The sequence below is a fragment of the Ananas comosus genome, linkage group 5 (genome assembly GCF_001540865.1).
Source record: "Ananas comosus cultivar F153 linkage group 5, ASM154086v1, whole genome shotgun sequence".
Lineage (NCBI taxonomy): Eukaryota > Viridiplantae > Streptophyta > Magnoliopsida > Poales > Bromeliaceae > Ananas > Ananas comosus.
The window spans coordinates 5,878,508-5,898,841 of NC_033625.1; the positions used below are offsets into that span (position 1 = coordinate 5,878,508).

At 34.2% G+C, this 20,334-nt stretch overlaps 1 protein-coding gene across 9 annotated transcripts; it reads right to left on the reverse strand.

Annotated features, from left to right (window-relative positions):
• Positions 1,003–17,210, reverse strand: LOC109710452 (phospholipase SGR2). Of its 9 annotated transcripts, none has more exons than XR_002216354.1 (24): positions 17,054–17,210; positions 15,920–16,213; positions 13,960–14,060; positions 13,335–13,502; positions 12,483–12,638; positions 11,597–11,668; positions 11,374–11,517; positions 10,109–10,159; positions 8,876–9,046; positions 7,879–8,028; positions 7,198–7,263; positions 6,584–7,102; positions 6,295–6,373; positions 6,117–6,202; positions 5,905–5,977; positions 4,664–4,766; positions 4,381–4,474; positions 4,200–4,262; positions 3,636–3,684; positions 3,443–3,543; positions 2,616–2,662; positions 2,255–2,520; positions 1,977–2,068; positions 1,003–1,305 (listed from the first exon to the last, which is right to left on the reverse strand). XR_002216354.1 is itself a non-coding variant. In XM_020233019.1 (24 exons), the coding sequence occupies exons 2-23, from the start codon at positions 16,158–16,160 to the stop codon at positions 2,277–2,279; spliced, it is 2,673 nt and encodes an 890-aa protein (XP_020088608.1). In that variant the 5' UTR covers positions 16,161–16,213; positions 17,054–17,210; the 3' UTR covers positions 1,019–1,305; positions 2,255–2,276. The 9 variants fall into 9 exon arrangements, 4 of the variants coding, with proteins under 4 accessions (XP_020088608.1, XP_020088607.1, XP_020088606.1 ...); XM_020233019.1 differs by lacking the exon at positions 1,977–2,068 and having other exon boundaries at positions 1,019–1,305; positions 6,584–6,750; positions 6,856–7,102; XM_020233018.1 differs by lacking the exon at positions 1,977–2,068 and having other exon boundaries at positions 1,019–1,305; positions 6,117–6,199.

Here is a 20,334-nt window from a genome sequence, read left to right on the forward strand (position 1 = left end):
TCGTGACGAGTATGAACTCTACTCTATATTACTTAACACCGAATCATCGCGAATAACAAATTAATCACATTTCTTTTTTTAAAAAAAAATATAATAAAAATATTTTTTTATAATCATGGTGTGATGGATTAATTTAAAAAAATTTTATTTGATTAGTTGGATATGCCACATCACTAATATATCTTGTGTATTCTAAAATTTTTCTATGAGGAGCGTAGAAAATCTACGACGTTACTGGTCAGAAGAGAGAAATTTATTTTATTTTATTTAAGGATAAATTATAGCTCCTCAAATTATAAGGCTAACAATTGACCTCGCTGTTCACGACTCAGCTTGCAGTGTTCACAAGTTACTTCGTATACGATTCGAAATGGACTCAAAATCGACCGCTTGTTTAATAAATGAGCTAAATACGAACTGAATTTTTCAACTCAGAAATTTCAACTGAGTCCAAACCATTTGGTCTAAAATGCGAGTCCGCTCGCATTGTTCACGTGTTAGTTTTTGTCCGATTCGGGATGACCGATTTTCATGTACGATTCGGAATGAACTTGAAATCGATCACTCGTTTAATAAACAAGCCATATACAAACTGAATTTTTCAGCTCGAAATTTTAACGAGTCGAACAAGAGATGAGATCAGCCCAATTATTTTTGGTTTGATATAAGCTCATATATTTATGTATTACAAATCTCTACCATTTGGATTTTAGGCCGATCCAAATGTAAGCGATCAATATTTTGTGAATTTCAATTATTAGATTAAGATTTTAATTTTAAAATTTTCTTTCAATTTTTCATTTAATAGTAGGGCTGCCGATTTAACTTATTGTTCGCGAGCCGTTCGACGGCGAGCCGTTCGACTCGTTAATACATAAACTGAATACAAGGTAGATTTTTTAGCCCGATATTTTAACGATATAAATAGGAGACACCAACAATATCAAGCAAAATCTTAAACTTAGTCATCTATGGAAGAAACTCTTAAGCAATCATTCCGAAATTAATACAGTTTTCATTCACAAACTTATACTATGCTAATAAAAGTTAACTAAAGATACAATTGAATGTTCAACAATCCTTTGAGCTTGTGATATGTACACAACTAAAAATAAAGTAATCAACATAAACATAGCAGTTCAAATCTTAGAATATGAATACGATGTTACAGAGCGACCATGTCTATATACAAAATACAGTGTACATTGTGTTAGAAATTAGCCGTGTGGAGTACAAAGTATAAACAAACACTGCCCACCCAAGTATTTACCTTTTCGCGGCGATCTTCGTAGGAAAAGTAATTACCTGCAGAAGCAAAACCGAGAATCATTGTTTCCACTAAATTACAAAAGAATGCATCATGGTTGGAGTAAATGAGGCAAAACAAGTAATATATTTATGTTCCAAAATTTACGCAGGCAATACGGTAGTATCTAATTAAGCTTTCGTCAAATTATGTACTTAATTGCTTAGGGCATGTTTGGCCCTAGTAGAGCTCCTGCAGAAATACTGTTTGAGTATAGCTACTCGCAAAAATACTAATAGTTTTTTCATTTAAATCTCATAGACAATATCTTGCTTCAGTAGAAGCAGGAGCTTCTTGTTGGGCCCAATAGCTTACTGTAATTTCCTGACGTAGTGAAAGCTCCAAAGTATTTGTTAGCTAAATGCCCTATTTTTATGAGCTTTTGCTTTCTAGAGGAAAGAAACTGCTCTAAATCCAGGCCAAACAGGCCCCCTCTAGCACCTGAAAATACATTAGAAAAGATAAGATGAGACAGCAATTTTAAGGATAGAGGGTTTAGCAACTCGGAGGCACCATATGTTATACAACGAGTAACGGGTGGTTCCAGTGGGATACCTGAGTTTTTCGAATATAATCCCATTCAATCCCAACCTCTCAACTGTGAAACAATAATCACATACGAATGGTTTTATTCGACCTAAAAGTACCCAAAAACCACAATTTCTCTCACCTGACAATGCCTCTCAGTCACTAAACTCTCCACTCCTAACATCCTTGTCACCTCTCATCCTGTTCAATCCAATCCTAGGTGCTTAGCCAGCCCTTAACATATATGAAGAGTAAAAATCATTCACCAAATGAATCACAAGCCTAAGCACCAACATTACGGTTCACAAGTTGGATTACCACTGCTATCTTATAAATGGCGACTTCGTTCTAAACAGGAATAACTAAAGCAGATTTTAAAAAAAATATCAACTCGAAAAAGGAAAAAGGGAAGACACTCACCCTGTTTAGAAGAAAGATCGACTCATTTGGCGGCTTTCATGACCTTCTTTGCTTTTCTAGAGAATTCCCTAACCAACAAACTGTCCGAAAACGTCAAAGGGATGTCTTCATCCATAACATCCCTCACATAGAAAAGTTTTACAGGCTTCCTTTGAGTTCCTGAACCACAATGATCGCTCTCTTCATCAGTTGGAGGCTCCTCAGGTATATCACGGTACAAGTGTTTAATAATGAAAAGAGCAGTATCATAGTCACGCCAGTAATTCCTGCAGGAGGGGGGGAGGATACAAATTAGGTTTTGAAAGAAACCAAAATCTTTATATTTACTAGGATAAAAATGAATAGTGATGTTGTATCTTACGTATGTGATCCCAGAGCGGATATATATGGGTGCTGAAATGTCTTTTCCTGAAAGGTGTACGAAAATAAACTAAATAAAGTTGCAAAATTACTTCAAAAAGATCTCATAAAAAATGAAAGAAATTTTCAAAGAACTCAAGGTGAAGTTATAGATAAAGAGCATACAGAAGAAGAATAATTTCCATACTATGACATCAGGTAGGCAACTACATCATGTTGAGGTGACAGACAAGGTCCTACATCTCAACTATTATACAAGATTCTCATCTCAGTTATTATACCAGAAACAGAAAGTTTAGAAGCAAAAGAATAATTATAGCTTAAAAGCTGGATTGTCTAGCTATTTCTTTATATTTCTTATTCTATGGTAATAAGAATAAGTGTATGGTTCCGAATAGAACTTACATCACTACTACCACCATTGGAGATGCATAAGGAAGCTATATTCCATAATACCTATTAAAAACATCTAGAATATCCAAAACCGAAAATTTTTCATTGGCTTTTACATACACACCAAGAAGACTAATATTGGATTACAGATAGTAATAAATATAACTCATCTCGTAAATTCTACAAATGATATTCAGGTAATGCAGGAGCAATTCTCACTTCGAAATCAATAATTCAAGTTCCAACAGAGACCATTATTGCTAGCTAGCATTAAAAATAAACAGGTTCCAGTAGAAACTCAACTCTGCATAGTTAGCAAATGACAACATCCGATCTCATCAATAAGTTGATAAGAATCAATCGGTTTATACTAATGAACAAAATAACCATTTTAAGCTGAAAGAGAAAGCTTGCACAGAGTAAGACTCAAATCACCTGGAGCACATGATCAATACGGCCATCTTCACTGCCTGTTAATCTTTTCATCATAAGGGAACCATACGATCTTTCTTCATCATGGGCACCTGCCATACTTTCTATAGTGTAGAAACAACGATCACATTTTTGGGGAGCTACAGGTGCATAGCACACAAAGAACAAACAGGAGAACATAGTAATTTGAATTTACCTTCAGTGTTGTCATTGCTTCGTGATTGGAGAACACGAATTGCTTTGACCTAATGAAGCAGCATCATATCAATGTTAAGAACTTTTGAAGGAAGAAAAGGCATTGCAAAAGCCTCTTTTTAAAACATTCCCAAAAAGACATTCTTTGATCGAACTTGCCTACATGCTGAGAATACAATTCTCAATCCAACCGCTGACTAAAATTTTTTGTGAATAACACCTGAACAGATACCAAAATGCATTTCTTTTGGGCAACCAATGTCATAATTATTTTTAGCCGAAGCATAATGCCAGTTTATCGAGTTACACATCTTTTATGAAATTGTGCATCTCAACTATTTTCATTACACATTTCCATTAATGTGTCTCTACTCTCTATTAATCAGATGTATGAAAAATTCATAATTTAGAAGAGTTCGGATCGACCACATTGATCAATGATATGTGAAAAGGAAAAAGACAAGTCAACAACTGCTCTCATCAATCTAGATAATAAGTTGGGCATCAGGCAAGAAGTACCAAAAGGAAATGTTAAAAGGTTTCTCAGTGCAAAAAAGAATCTGACCTTCAAAGTGTTCACGTGAGTTACTACAGCTTGAGAACATGTTGCTATTTCTTCAGTAAATTCCTGCAGTAGACATCAAGGATACAAAGTTCAGGTTACAGTAAGAAAATTAAAATCTTCCAAGCAATAATTTTCGAGTTCTTCTTTTTTCATTAGCCACTTGCCAAGGTGCCAACCTCACCTGGAATCCGATATGCAATCGCTTTCCACCTCTATGGTAAGGTATAATGACCGGACGCTTGCTGATATATTCTTTGCAGACGAGAGGTTCTATTCTGTATGAAAGCCCAGCCTAAATTCATATAATATAATCTTCGCTTCAAAATAGAAAGCATACTTGAAGTTATCAAAGTACAATAATCTACCATGTCTCTTGCTTTTATGCTGAGGAAACTACAGACATATCGTCTTCTCTAGTGCAGAGTACAAGACCATACAAACGATTAAATGAGATGAAGACAAACCTATATGCTACTGGATCAAAAGGGTGAAAAATGTTGAACATTTGCCGACATGAAGGCATCTCTTCCAATACCTTCTCATCTTGCCAATAATCTTGCCCCTTTCCTTCAAAACATGTTCAAAAATTCAATAAAATTAATAATTAATGATTAATATCAAAAAGCTAATATGCAGAAAATTAATTGGCATAGTAACACAAATGCCAATGAAGTAACAGATAATTGTCAGCAATAACATGCAAAGTTTTAAAAGAGAGTATTTATTTGACAAAACTGCATATAGTGTTTTTATTCACAAAATTCACAGCTCTCCTAGATGATATTTACACATACTGTGCCACATTATAATCTTTTTGCCTTCAAGTAGTGAATTAATGGCCTTACATCATTTGAAGGAAATTTTTAGTAAGCGAATCCCAGTGAAGCAAAACTAAAGAAAATGACTAAAAGGTGAAGCAAAACTAAAGAAAATGACTAAAAGGCACTGATGGGAATGTAGAGTATATACGTAGAGATAAGTGGCCTCTCTCTCAATAAAGAACTTAAGCCATTTGACTTCTCTTCAACTCCAAGATAATGAAAGATATAATAGAAAAGCCTGGAGATGATGCTGGAAAACTCTTAAGTGACAAAAATCTGGAAAACTATATGATTTTATCCGATATTATCAATACTAAAGAGTGACTTCTGTACAGTATTAGTATAAGCAGCTTCTGATTGCAACACTAATCTAATTTCACTTAACATTTGATTTCTTGTGGTGATACAACTGGAATTCCAATAGCACCAACTATGGCAGATTCATGGGCTGACCCCTGTTGTTTCATTGTATGATATCTCTGTATCCAACATAGAAATAAAATTCGCAATAGAATTACATGAATCTACCATTGAAGAAAGAATATATGACAACAAGAGCGCTTAGAGAGGGTATTCTATGACTCTGACACTGTTTCCGGTTCCTGGAAGATATGCAGATACATATAAACATTTAAAGAAACTTATAGAGAACCTCTAAGTTGTCAGCCGTGTGCAATCTTCCACAAATGCAAGAAGAAAATAATGAGCAAATGCTAGCACTTCTGAACAGGTGGCAGTTTATTTCTGAAGCTTTGGAAAGAAAGACTTTCGCTTATGTAGATGAACTGACATAACTGATCATTCATCCACAAAGTAAAGAAGAAGAAGAATAGTACGACAATGAGAAAGACTAATATAGCTGTTTTTTACTACAGTTATGTTACCTATCCCTATTCGAATATTCCGCAAGGCAAGAAAGACTCCAAGAGGAGATCCAACAGCAAAGAACGTATCAACCTGATGGTCAAGAACAACAAAACATAGTTAAATAACATTAACAGAAAAGGTAACAGGATTATAAATGACTTAACAAAGAAGCAGGCAGATAGGATAAAAAATAAGTAGAATCCCAGTCCAGAAGGACAAAAGAAATCACCTTAAAATCAAGCTTAGTATATTTAATGTATGCCGTGTGGCCCTTCCTTATGTCATCTTGCAAACTATAATGAGGATCTTTTCCTGCTTATGAGTCGCAACATCAAATTATTTCAACAAAATTTCATAAACAAGATATGGAGAATGATCATATTATTCCAGTTGAGAGGATTCCAGACCTCGATCATTCGCACTGCTTAGAGTTCTCAAGTGGTGACATTGTTCCAATTGTGCTATTCTAGCCTTAAGAGACCTCACCTGTGGTTGATTAAACTTAGTGAATCATTCAAGTCATGCTTCAACATGAAGCAACTTTGAGATAAGATAGGGATTAATAGAAAAGAAGTTTCAAACATCGCATACTACAATTAAATATCAGAAATAGAATTCTACACTTCTATGCTACACAACCTCAACAGAGTTATATAACTACAGCTCACTGAATGAAGAGAACTCAGATGAATGTACCTCATCCTCCAACAAGGATATCAATTTATCTTTATCAATTGCTTCTCCTGAATTAGAGACACCCTCCCTGTCTACAGTGCCTCCTTCAGGATGCATTATTGGATCTGCCCAAGAGCTTTTATCTTCATAAAATGGGGCTTGACATTGCTGAACAACTTTTCCCTCAACTGAATGTTGGCTTTCATCAATACTTAGTGGACTTTGGTCATGAGATTTTTCTTCATCTCTATTTTTTGTGTAACTTAATTGCTTTCTTTCATTGAAATACTTACAGGAAGGAGAAGGATGGTCCTGAACAATATTCTCTGAATCTCCACCATTGATGTTTGGTCTATTGCTCTCAAAAGCCACAGAACCAATTGATGAAGCAGACTGTTGGGCTCCTTCAATGTGACTTCCCTGATCAACTAGAGATTCCATGCGGACAGATTCCATTGGAAAAGGTGATGAAAGACTTTCTTGATGGCAAAGAATATCATAAGATAGAACGCTTCCTAATGAGTGACCATATATCGAAACCTGTGAATAGAAAGTGTTTTGTGAACTACTGATACAAGGGCAAAAGAGAAAGCAGACGGAGTATCTCAATAAGCTTAACCCATACGATTACAGACCTTCCCATTATAACCAGGGTTTCTCTTGAGAAACTTCAGATACAGTCTATTCAACTGATTAGAAACCTGAAATCAATATGATGGTTAGAAGAGATCAATTATTCATGATGGTGTAATGTGGCAAAATTGATCTTTCCCCATATTCTGCGGAAGTTTTGAACAATGTAATGAGATAGTAAAATGAGAAGACTTCAACCTGTAATATTTTCTCTTAAGTACATCTTCCAGCTAAATTATCTTTTCGAAATCAATCTTGTCTATCGTAATTGTATTTCCCACATTGATCCATAATAGAAAGGTATGGTCTCCACTGGGTGTATGAGGGGAGCACCGAGCACGGGAGATTGGTGGGAGTATGATAGTATATAAAACATTATCTATCTGCAAACTCAAATTGTAGCCTATCATATCTATATTCCCTCAGCACCAATCTATATGGTCAGCTAAATTACAAAACTCTATATTCTCAATTACTGAAACTCTATTGTGTCATAAGCTGCCATTATAGCATAGCAGCGATGAAATAAAATATAAAAATAAAGCAATCATTAAGGCATATCTAATATCAAGATAAATATTACAACCAAGAGTATGAATGTTTCAAGGAAATAATGCAATTCTTTTATTCATAATAAGTTACAACATAGAAAACTCATTAAAAGAAAGAAATAAAAGAATTACCGAATCAATTATATGCTGACAGTAGATTGGACTCATGTAATACAGAACATCATGAACAGTAGCACTTAATGTCACACGGAGACCTCGAACCCCATCTAGAGTAATTTTTTCAACTGCACTTTCGCCACTGAGCTTCAAACCCTTTCTCCACTGCAATGTATATCATGTCAGAGATATAGAAATACAAAACATGCAAAATTGCCCACTAGGTACATCCATCAGAATGGTGCAACAAGAATCAACATTCAGCATATAGAGAAAAGTATGCCCAAAGAATAGACCTCACCATGGCAAATACTAAGTGGAGTACAAGAGAGGGTTGTGATTGGGCCGGCCATTGAACCAAGCCATTCACAAACAGCCAAAGCTCAACAAAATTTTGGGGTTAATTAAGCTTAATTCAATGTTAAATAAAATCAATTGAAAAAAAATTGTTGGGGGCCAAAATAAAAAATGGTGCAAAATTGGGGACCAATTGTGTAATTAACCATTGTGAGCCCCACATCTCCCCAAAATAAGTAGAGGATCCAATTTAAAATTTGAATTTCAATTTAAATTTAAATTCAAATTCAAAATTCTAATTTCTAGTTAGTTAAAAATTTCAATTTTAATATTAATTTTGAATTTAAATTTAAATTTTAAAATTTTTATTTTTGGGGACTAAAGTGAAAAATATGCAAAGTTTTGGAATCAAAATTAACATGCGAAATAAAATCAATTGAAAAAATATCGTTGGGGGCCAAAATAAAAAATGGTGCAAAATTGGGACCAATTGTGTAATTAATCATTGTGGGCCCCACATCTCCCCAAAATAAGGAGAGGCCTCCTTTAGGTTGCCAATTCATGTATTGTATGTATAGATAGATCAGTCCAACTTGATAATAAAGTAGGCTCTCCTTTTTAAGTAAAGCATAATGATGGAGACTTTATTGTAAGGCAATAAGCAGTCTTTCCTTTCTGCATACAATCTCCAAGTACAGAACAAACTGATACTTACTTGGCACGGAATAAACAGCACCCTCTGTGTGCTTCTTTGGTAGGGACTTAAGTGCCTTTCAGCTAAACTAGCAGTTACACGACGAAAATCACCAACATCATCTACGAGGTTAGCTTTCTGTAACCTCTGTCCAATACCGTGAACCATGAAAACTAAATGGCCAACAGGCACCTGTAGAAAATTAAATAAAGTGATGTCAATGACAAGTTGATCTCATTGTATTTTGACACGTAAGCAGGAATAATCCTCATCAGCACACTACTGCTAATCAGGAATTGATCACAAGCAAGGCATATGAAAATTGGAGTACACAAAGAAGCATTCCCAGATTAATCAATTTTTAATTTGAAGTCCAATACACTTAGACTCATTGAGAAGTCAACTAAATTCAACAAACTATAAAGAACTTTTTCAGAACTCATCTACTAGCATCACTTGACATGTCAACTCAATTTTCATCATAGATTTTTTCTTCTACCCGTGTACAAATTCCAAAAATAGCAAAGAGACAGAAAGAAGTTCAAGCATGTTCCCTTCATTCACACTCGGAGGGTTAATATTCATAATTTCAGCAGAAATCATACATGTCCAAAGGCTATAATGCCCACGGAACAAAATAAACAATGTGTAGGAGGAGGTCACCACTGAAAAGACTGTAAATTTGTGAAAGTTTCAAACCAACATCAACTAGACTCTATTTGCATAAATAACACTAGCAATGTAGATCACTTCCTGAAATTGCCGGGAATACTATTAGAGAATCAATTTCTGCTTCTTTTCATGTTTTTCTGCTTCTTACAGCCCATTACCATATACAAGCCAAAGAAGGGGGCACAGAACAAGCTTAAAGCATGAAACTACACAATTAAAATGATTATGCCGTCACTCATCAAACTCACAAGGCACCATCTGTTAAGGCCTAAACAATATCCAGCTCTAGTTCCCTAACTGAAAAGTGCTTTGCAGATATGGAGATTAGACACAAAGATGCTACATAGCGAGATAATATGCTTCTACTGAATACTGCAATCTGGAGTAAGCCTATGGAAAAATTTTCGAAGATCGGATATTATAAACATCACTCTGTTCATGTGCACTACACAGAATTATACTGGGCCGTTACCTGACAAGGATTCAAAAGTCAAAGAAAATTTAAATAGAACGACAAACAAGAAGAAAATCAAATAAACAGCATGTGAAAAATATTGTTGTGACAGATAAGTAAATCAAAACCTGAGAACAGTAATCATCCATTTCCTCCTCTTTTTGCTGGCGCAACTCATCCTGGAAAGAACATCAAAGAATAATAATAGACTTCTATATCACTCAGTTATCTGGAATTAACTTTTAAAAATTCAACATTGAGAGAAACTGGTAGATAAGTCAAATGAGGATTTTCTGCTAGATATTCATTTGATACTCTTCCGTTGAGCATATAATTATAACAAAAATAATATTCCCGGGTTTATCCTTCTTGTGGCAGCTTTCATGGGTATAACAAGTATGTGGATCATCCCTTTACATGTCAAGTCCATTGAGTTTTACTACTAGTCCTACAAAGTAAACAATTTGCTTTCTACTTAGTTTGTTAGCCAAGCCAAGACACAATCCACAATTTGGTAGCATTGAACTTCTACACAGTATATTTCCTCTCCAAACCCACCAATTTGAATTTTACAAAGTAAAAGAAAACCGGAGGGACCACATCCCACAATATAATTAATATATATTTATATGTAAGCATTAACAAAGAATCTAAGAACAAAAATTCCCTATTACCATATATATATATATATATATAGGCTGTGGCTACTATACTCATATGAGTATAGAGCCCTTTGTACTCATAACTTTTCGGCCGTTCGGACGAAAAAATATGCGGTTAGGATAAGAGTGGTTACGGTTAGGTTTATAGTGGGTCCCCTAGGGTTGAGTGGGTGGTTGGTTGAATAGTATAATTTAATGGGTAAAAGTGATTAAAGGGTAGATCAAACGGCCAAAAACTTATGAGTATAAGAGGCTCTATAATCATAAGAGTATAGTAGCCGAACTCTATATATATATATATATATATATATATATATATATATATGTCTCTCAGCAAGTGAATGATTAAAATAAAAGGATCACCCATAATTCCAGAATATCCACCATTACTGCCCTGTGCTGATATGTACAAGTCTAATCCTCCGCAAGTACAATCACCTTAGAATTCTACCGACTTATCAAAAACCTAAAAGATTCCACATGATTGAGTGTAGAAAACCCAAAAAAAAAAAGAAAAAAGAAAGAAGAAGAGATGATGTATTGAGGGTTGTATGTAGAAATCTGGAAATTTAGTTCAAATGAATACACTAAATTATTAAGAACATCAATAGAGTAATCCAAGGAAGAACTCTGAAGTGAATGTATAAGCCATAAACACAGGCAGATACACAAAATGAAAGCTCTCACAACTTACAAGATCACACAACCCCATGCTGCTATAGAACACTAACCTGAGTTGGCTTTAAAGATCCAGAAGAAGAAAAACCACGCCTTAACTTGATCGTGTTTCCACCTCCCAGTTTAAAACCAGACTTGTCAAAGACAAGCCAAGCCTCCCAGGTATCATCTTCACCTGTGAAAAGAGCGTGCAAACCCTGCACAAAATTGCTTGAGCCATGAAACAAAATCAAAAGCTTCTCTTTTCCTAATTTAATGTTGTTAAGTATTATGTACCGGCGATGAACCCTGTATATCAACACGGGCAGCAAATAAACCTGAAGGTTGGAACTTGCGGCGGTGCCAAACCTGATTCGCATGAAATCGGATCATTCAATAAAGCATTTCAGTAACCAATGATAATATTCCTTTCGTCATAAGTAAAATATTTAGAAGACAGCACATAAAATCTGAATAACTTGCTCTTCAAATGGACGCAACACAACTTCCAAAAAAGGCCACAAATTCTGTTTAGTAAAATTATTCTAGGACCAACAACTCTAAATATCTTTAATCTTGAGGGGCATAAAAAAGAATAAAAACTGATATACTACATTAAAAACATTGCATCACTCCATACAAAGATCAAATTCAGAGCATCCAAAAGTGCAAACAGAAATTTTAGTTTGAAACAGAAATTTTAAGTCAAACAATAGTGTAAAAATTGAACAGAACATGCTCCAGATAGATAGAGATAAAGCCTATAAGCATTAGCATAGCATGTATTTAGACAGCATATGAAACTAGAAACAGAGGCAGCAATACAACTCTAACGGGGTATCACAATGGGAAGGTGACAATGTAAAAGATCTATTTATAGATGTATCACTGCAAAATTATTTATTACATATATATTCGTGCAAACTCTGAACTTCTGAATACACCCTACAAATACTTGATTCTTTTTACATATACACTTTTTACATATACACTCTTGCACTTAAAAATTCCCTTTTTTAAAGAACCTTTTCTAATACACTACCAAACTTCCACACTGACAAATCAGATAAATACCCAACAAAAGAAAATGGCACTTTTGCAAGAAACCGCATTTCGAAGGCATATATAGATGATTCTGGAGGGAAATTAAAATCTATCTTAAAAGTACAAAAATTGTAAGCACCTGACAGCGGTATGCCAACTCCAGTTGCTCTGCAACATCTTCACGTAAGGGGATCCAATCAAGACCACCTTTACGAGCAAACCACTGCCCTCTCAAAACACGCCTGTTCTCCCCATTCCAATATACCGGGAAGCAGTGCCGCCTGGTCAAATCAACCTGAAAATTTTCAGAAGACTTTACCATAAGCTAGTGTATATTGAAGTTCAAGAGTTGATGGTATTTTCATCAGTTATTTATCTTACTGGGTTCAAATAATACATCCAAATTTTCATCAACATGCCACCAAGTAAGGGTAAGAATGAAGATGCTGAATAAATGCTCATTTCTGAATGCAATTGTACAATCTGGATTAAATACTACATTTAATAAAATGGCATCCCGTAAGAAATGTTGAAATGGCTTCATAGATATAGAAAAAAGAGAGGGAGGAAAAAACTACATCTCAAAACCGAGAAATTAAAAGCAACTTCCCATATCAAAAGATGGCAAAAGAAAGACAAAAAGAAAAAGGAAATGGCATGTTATAAGTTATAACCATCTAAAAAGATAATTTATAGGGTGACTACAAAATTGTCCAATGACCGCATTATCAAATAACTATTACGGAACACTAGCTTGCTCAAGTTCCATTTTAGCTACCTAACAAGTTGTAATTTGGTTAAGCCAGTAAGTAAATCTTACTTTTCCTTCAACTACAATGTTACTAGGGTTTTAGATAGTTCTGTCTCATTATTCCAAAGAAGAAATAGTCCTTAAATGCCTTGACTTAGAAAGCATATATCGAGATAGTGTTTTAGCAAAATAAAATGGAAGAGTGAAGCCAAAATATGATGATTGAAGTCCAACTCATACCTCATAAAGGCCGCCCTTTACAGGCACACCAACACGCTCTTCCTCCACCGCATATAAATCATCAGATTGGGAGGCAGAAGTTAAATTATTAGTTATCTGAGATCCACTTGGACCTTCACTGCATTCAGCATACTCTTTCCACCAATACGCAAGTAGCTCCTCCTCCCTCTATACCAACAAAAAGAGGAACAATATAAGTGCTCAAATAAATTAATTATTAAACAAAACTGGGAGCATGTAAATGTCGTGAAATTATCAGAGATATACATCATAACTAACATCATGAAAAGATTTTGAATTACAATAGTAAAAGGCAAATACACATCTGCATAGGGTCAGGCAGCATAATTTTTTTTCACAGAAGCACAACCTGATCCCAGCACAAAACAATTGGATCATCTAGAAAAGGATTTTGAAAAGGGACCAAAGCCCAGTTTTTAGTCTCTTGGGGCAGCCCAAGAGTAATCAAGTTAGTCAAGAATAAAAGCTAAACTCATGCATTCCTGCTTACTGGTACACATGCCTAAAAAGTTATACTATAAGAAAATAATCAAGGCATGGAGAATCGATAAAAGAATAAGCCTTTTTCGATATAGGCTTCTTCGAAGAAAATAATAATAATGACCTGTAAGAAGGAAGCCTCCAGTGCAAGAGAGTCTCTCATACTGAATCTGAAATAGTCACTTTTGCCCACTATCTCAGTTCGAGGAACTGAGGCGGAAAGCTCTGTTAAAAGAAAGAAGGTTAAATATGAAGAATAACGATTTTATGATTTTGTCAAAATTCAAGCTCAATATTTTTGTTCAATAAAATATGGCTTAATTACACTCTACTACACTATAGTGGCATTTTCATTTGCTGCATTGTACTTTTTTTTTTTAACAAAGACAAGATTGCATTATTATATTTTATCAATTTCTACACAGTATTTAGATTTATTTTTATTTTTCTATCTTGTACTATTTTCTTTTCTCAGAGATACCACTAAATTATTTTTTTTCTCGCCAATCTCTACAATACTGTTAACAAATATATTATTTTAGATAAATTTAATAACTTTATTAAGAGGCACTGATTAAATAGTATAAATATGCAAAATAAATCTCCATGATAGACTCATTGAAAGCTTCTATCAAGTTATTTTTAATTTTTTTTGTTATTTTATATATTTATTATTATTTATGTCAAAAATGAGCTGAATTTATGCTATGCCACTTTTAAGTATTTTTTAACAGTTTTTATATGAAATTATAGGTTTATTGCTTATAGTGTAGGGATTGGAAAAAAAAGAAAGTTTAGTGGTGCCTTTGAAAAAAAATAGTACAGGGTAAAAAGTGAAAAAACCTGTAAAGTGTAATATAGTTTAGTGTAATTAAGCCAAAAATTTCTTTGAACAGTAACTTAGCCTTTACAAGGAACTTGGCACGACCATCAGCAATCCATATCCATCAGGCAACAATTAAAACTTATATTTTGATTTCGTGAATCCCAACAAGAGCCTGTTTGGACATGTTACTCGTAATATTATAATAATAATAATAATAATAATATATATACAAGGATTTAAATACCGTAGCACAGAATCATGCCATAAACTTGCTGGCACGATACATCACGGTGCGTACAGGACCGTACCGATGCGTGCCAGTCGCAAAAAATATATGTGTGCCGACACATAGTAATATGAAAAAGTTATTTTCTTTAGCAACAAAATTTTCTGCTTATTATGTATCGTTATCAAATCTTTTGAACTTTATTGAAAAAATTACTTACTAATTTAAAGTAAAAAGGGTTTTGAACTGTGCCATCGGCATGGAGGCTGTATCGTGCCGGTATCTTATTAGCACGATACGGTACGGTACGGTAGACACGGCCGGTACCGATGGGTACTNNNNTATGTATATATATATATATATATATATATATATATATATATATATATATATATATATATATATATATACTTCTACTCACATAACTACGAATTAGTCTACAGCACTTTTTTTTAAGACCATCAAACTTTGTGAAGAGCGTTGATGCCTCTATTCAAAAAGGCTAGTAAAGGAATGCAAAGTTAGAAGAACTGCCAAGCAGCGGTCCTGATACGTTAGGCTTTCAAACAGCTGTTCAGAGCAAAAGACGCATTTGACAACAACATATTCTACAAATGTTGGCTTGATTGGAAATACAAAATGGCATTTTGGTATTAAGCTTCTGTCAGAAAAGTTGTTGGGGGAATGTTTACTGAAAATAACGTCAAGTTTCTCAAACAGCTTAACTCAAACTAGAAATCTGCAGGAGTTTGAGCTAATCCAAGCAAATCCTTGGGAACAAAGGATTGAATCATCAAGTTGCTGGGTCTTCCTCTTTATATTTCTTTTATGTAGCTGCTTTTTTTTTTTCATAATTCAGACATGTAAAGTGTTTGCAGTGGGAAAGCACAAACAGCATATGCTACATTTTGTTTTAATTCACAGTGCTAAAGTGGGAGTTAGATCTCTCTCTCTCCCTCTCTCATAGAAGCTCATGATGCCCTGAGACTAAGTATCTAAAGAAATGCGCTTACTGCAAATGAACAAACGCACCTCCCACGCCAAGGGGCACTTTGCAAAAGTACCAACGGACGTCCTCACCATCGGATGGGCTTTTAGTCCGTGCGAGATACTTCTGGCGGCCTTTAGACTGCTCAATTACGTCCTCCAATCTGGCTATGTTTGAAGGCGTGTTCTTCAATAAATCAGGTGAAGCCCCCTCGGGCTGAGAAAAATTGATAGCATCCGAGTTGGAGGGTTGTTCTTCACTCCACGGATGTGCCATTGAAGTCATATTTAAGCAGCTTTAGAAGAGCAACTAGTTCTTGTTGGCTGGTAGCTTTTGAACTAGAAAGAAGGAACAATAATTTGAAAAAAACTTAACTTAGGATACCCAAATAAAATCTTTGACTTATATTGCAGAAAATAAAAGCTGAGAAATCAACAAAGTTAGGAACAGCCATTTTAATTATCAGAACATACAATATGGATGCAAGAGTGGTCTCCGATTCGCATATCGTTAATCCTACTTTGGAAAAATCAAAGAACTAACGCGAAAATAGAACCAAATTCAACGATGAAGTGCCGTCACTGGACTAATTCAAACTATATGTTTATAAACTACATGTTTCCTTTCACATTTTCCCAATTTGTCACTATTGATAGCTCGAATGCTTTATTCGTTCCAAATTACACAAAAACTGCGTCCCCTGATCTTCCTTTAGGCCAATACAGTGCTCTTTTTATAGAAATAACATCATGAGTATTAGTAAGAGCATTAGAACAATACTAATTTAATAAGTTTGAGATATTAGTTATGACAACTTGGAACTTAAGGATCAAATAGAACTTCAACATACACCAACATGAATCACAACAAAATCTATGACCGAATCACATACTAATCCTTCCCCAAACGCATCAGCAATTAATTAAACAACTTGCTCTTGAGAATAAGCTCGAAATTTTTCAATCTAATACCACCGCAAACTAAATCATTAAGCAACATGGCACCAGTGGGACACGACACACCTCGCAAAAACCCCCAATTCGCTTCAATACAGCTCAATTCACCACAATAGAGCCAAAAAAAAAATCGAAGAAACCCTAGATTACTGCAGAATCCACTCCAATTGCAACGACAAAAGTAAAAAATAAGACCAAAACATCCGATTTTTAAACGCAAACCTGATTTAATCGCGCGCGATGGCTTCTTCGCGTTGGATCGCGAGGCGGTTCTTAACACCGCCTTCGCGATCGAAGAGAGAGAGAGAGAGAGAGAGAGAGAGAGAGAGAGAGGAGGAGATGCGACCCGCGCACGAAGCCACCGAGGATCCGTGCGACAATGGACCTGGTCCAATGGACCCGATTAGAAAAAGTTCTCTTTTTTTTTTTGACTATTTTGAGTAAAATGTACAGAGAAACCCCTGAACTCTAGCTTTTTTGTAAATTGGGACCTAATCTTTTAATTTTGCCAAATACATTTTCTAAACTTTATTAAATAGTTCAATAGGTCCCTCTATTCAATTAAAGTTATTAATTATATAATCATTTTGGTCACATATATTGCACATAGTTTTATAAAACTTTAAATACAAACTAATTTATTTTTTGAATCCTAACATATAAAACAGGTATAAATTAAAGTTTGGTTCAACCTATTCTTCACTCCACATGCTTAATTATCAAAATTGGAAGAAAAAATATATTTATTTATATTTTAAAATTTGACAAAATTATATCCACGATATTCTATTAAAACATTTGTGTAATTAGTAAGTTTACTTAAATAGAGGGAGCAAGCATGAATTTAGTATTGAAACTTATCTAATTCTAATAGAAAAAATAAAATTATGGCAAAAATATATTATAATCGACTTATTGCGAAATGTGGTACGCAATATAACATAAGAAAAAAAACCGAATATTTTTTATTGTATTTTTTCATCGCATCTAATGTAATCTCCTCGCAATTTCAAACAGAGCCTAAGAATTGTGTCCAGAGCATGATTCTATTTGGTTAGATCCCAAAATGAGTCTAAGGACGCGTTTGGTTTGAATTATGTAACATTACAGGGTATTTCGATATATTCAAATATTTTGGTTTGAGTTATGTAATATCACAGGGTATTTCGATATATCCCAATATGAGTCTAAGAGTTGTATCTAGTGCGTGGTTCCATTTGGTTCGATTTACCAAACAAACTAAAATCGAATCGGTCTAAATCAATTTCACATTATTTATTATTAAAATTAAATTTAAATCATTAAAAAGAAAAACTGAATCAACATAAGATCAAAAAATTCAACTTGGTTTCTGTTCAGTTTAACGGTTTGAGCACACAAACTTCCCAAATGGTTTTTACATACCAAATTGGTTTATTGGTTTATCAAGTTGAATTTTTGGAGTTGGTTTTGTATATTAAATGATTACTTAGACTCCGTTTTGAATCATCAAAAGAACGTAACATTTGTGATGTAGATTGCAACGATTTTATTAAGTTTCTACAATTTTGTAAGACAGAGAATATTATTAGATAATTCTCAATACCAAAAAGACTAGGGATGCAAATGGATCTGGGTTGGTGGAGCTTCCGTCCCAGTCCGCTCCGAATGGGACGGTAAGTAAAAATAAAAAATATAAAAAAATATAACTCATTCATTTCTTTCCTTCAATCCGTCATGATCTATCAAAAAACCGCCAATTCGCTCCCGTCCCGATTCGTCCCGAATGGAGCGATAAGTGGGAGTCAAAAATAAAATGAAAAATAACTTATCCCGACAAAAAATGGAGCGAGAGGTAGGGTACCCTCTCGCCCCGGGATCCGCCCCGTTTGCATTTGTAAAACAGAGACTTACAACTAAAAATAGATGCATATATGTAAATAATTATGTATGCACCTAGGCATATGCATACAAATATACATACAAAAGAATAAAAATACATATATACATGTAGAAATATTTACTCTTAACTCCAGTTTCCGGTTTGATCTAAATCCGAAGTCCAAACCAAAAAATTTGGTTTGCAAATTATATGAAACCAAAACCCAAAAAACCAAATTAAATGGAACCAAAATTTTTGGTTCGATTTGGTTTCGTGGTTTCTTGGATTCTAACCCCGAGGGTGAAGCGTCCACTTTCATTTGCTGTTATTGGACCTACTAACTTATTGGGTCCATGGAATCCAATGCAAACCCGACCCGTGGGTTTAATAAGTCGGGTTTGGGTCAACAGAATGAGACCCACAAGGGGGTTGGACTGGGTTGGGTTGGCTCGGATCGGGTCAGCTTCGGGTCTTGTTGGTCCAGCTTCTCTAAACTAGGCCTTGTTTAAATTTCTAAAATTTAAATATAGATTTTAGATTTTAATTTTTAAATTTAATTTTAGATTTTAATCATAATTCCAAATATCAAATTATAATTTTTTTGAATTATAAATTTTTAAATTTAAATTTAACTTTTTAGACACTTTAAACTAAAATTTAGTAAAAAAAATTATTGTTCATAAACAGTAAAAAATTTTGCCAAACAATTTTAGACTGAGCCAAATGCGATACAGCTTTTAACAAAAATTAATTATATAAATCAAAATTAATTATGCAGAAATCACTTTTTCACCGGATAACTAAGCCAATTAGGTCCATAAAGTAGATAGAATTTTTTCATCTTTTTTTTTTTTTAATTTCTATCTTTTTCTTTTCTTGCGAAATAATTCACTCTAAATCTAAAAGAAAACGAGGCTAAAAAATATATATATATATATATATATATATCAGCATTCTTACTCACGTTACTCACGTGCATGATAGATATGAAAGGTACGTAAAATTAGTAGGTGAGCTAAAATTAAAATTTTAACCAATTATATAATGCAAGAATTTAACTTGTGAAATATTAATTTATAGAAAGGGGAGTTTAAAATTAACTCTAACACCATGTAATCTAAAAATTCAGCTCATATTCGGCTCGCCTACTAAACGAGCGATTCAATATCGACCTCATGTCGTGCCAAACACGAGTTGGGTCGCGAAAAGAGATGGAGTGGAGGCCTATAAAAGTTAATATATTTTTTACTTTTTCTAATAAGATAGAATCGTAAAAGTTGTATATTAATGGAACAGAATGCAAGTTTGGAAAAAATTTTATTACCTACGAAAATAAATAAAATATTTTATTTATTATATTTTCTCACAATAAGCAAAATATTCTATTCATGATATCAAATGCAAAATAAAATAATAATAACTAGCGAAGGAGCTCGCGCTTCGTAGCGGATAAAAACTATAGGAGTAATTAATAATAATATAATATCAAATATTCTCTTGTGTTCTTCACTTGCCAAAATTGCGAAAGATTCCTCACTATTGGTAGCGGGGATGGAACCGACGACATCTTTTTTTGGTGACGGTGATAATGAAAATGACGACGATTCCTTTGGCTGCGGCGGAGGGGAGAGATGGGTACGCA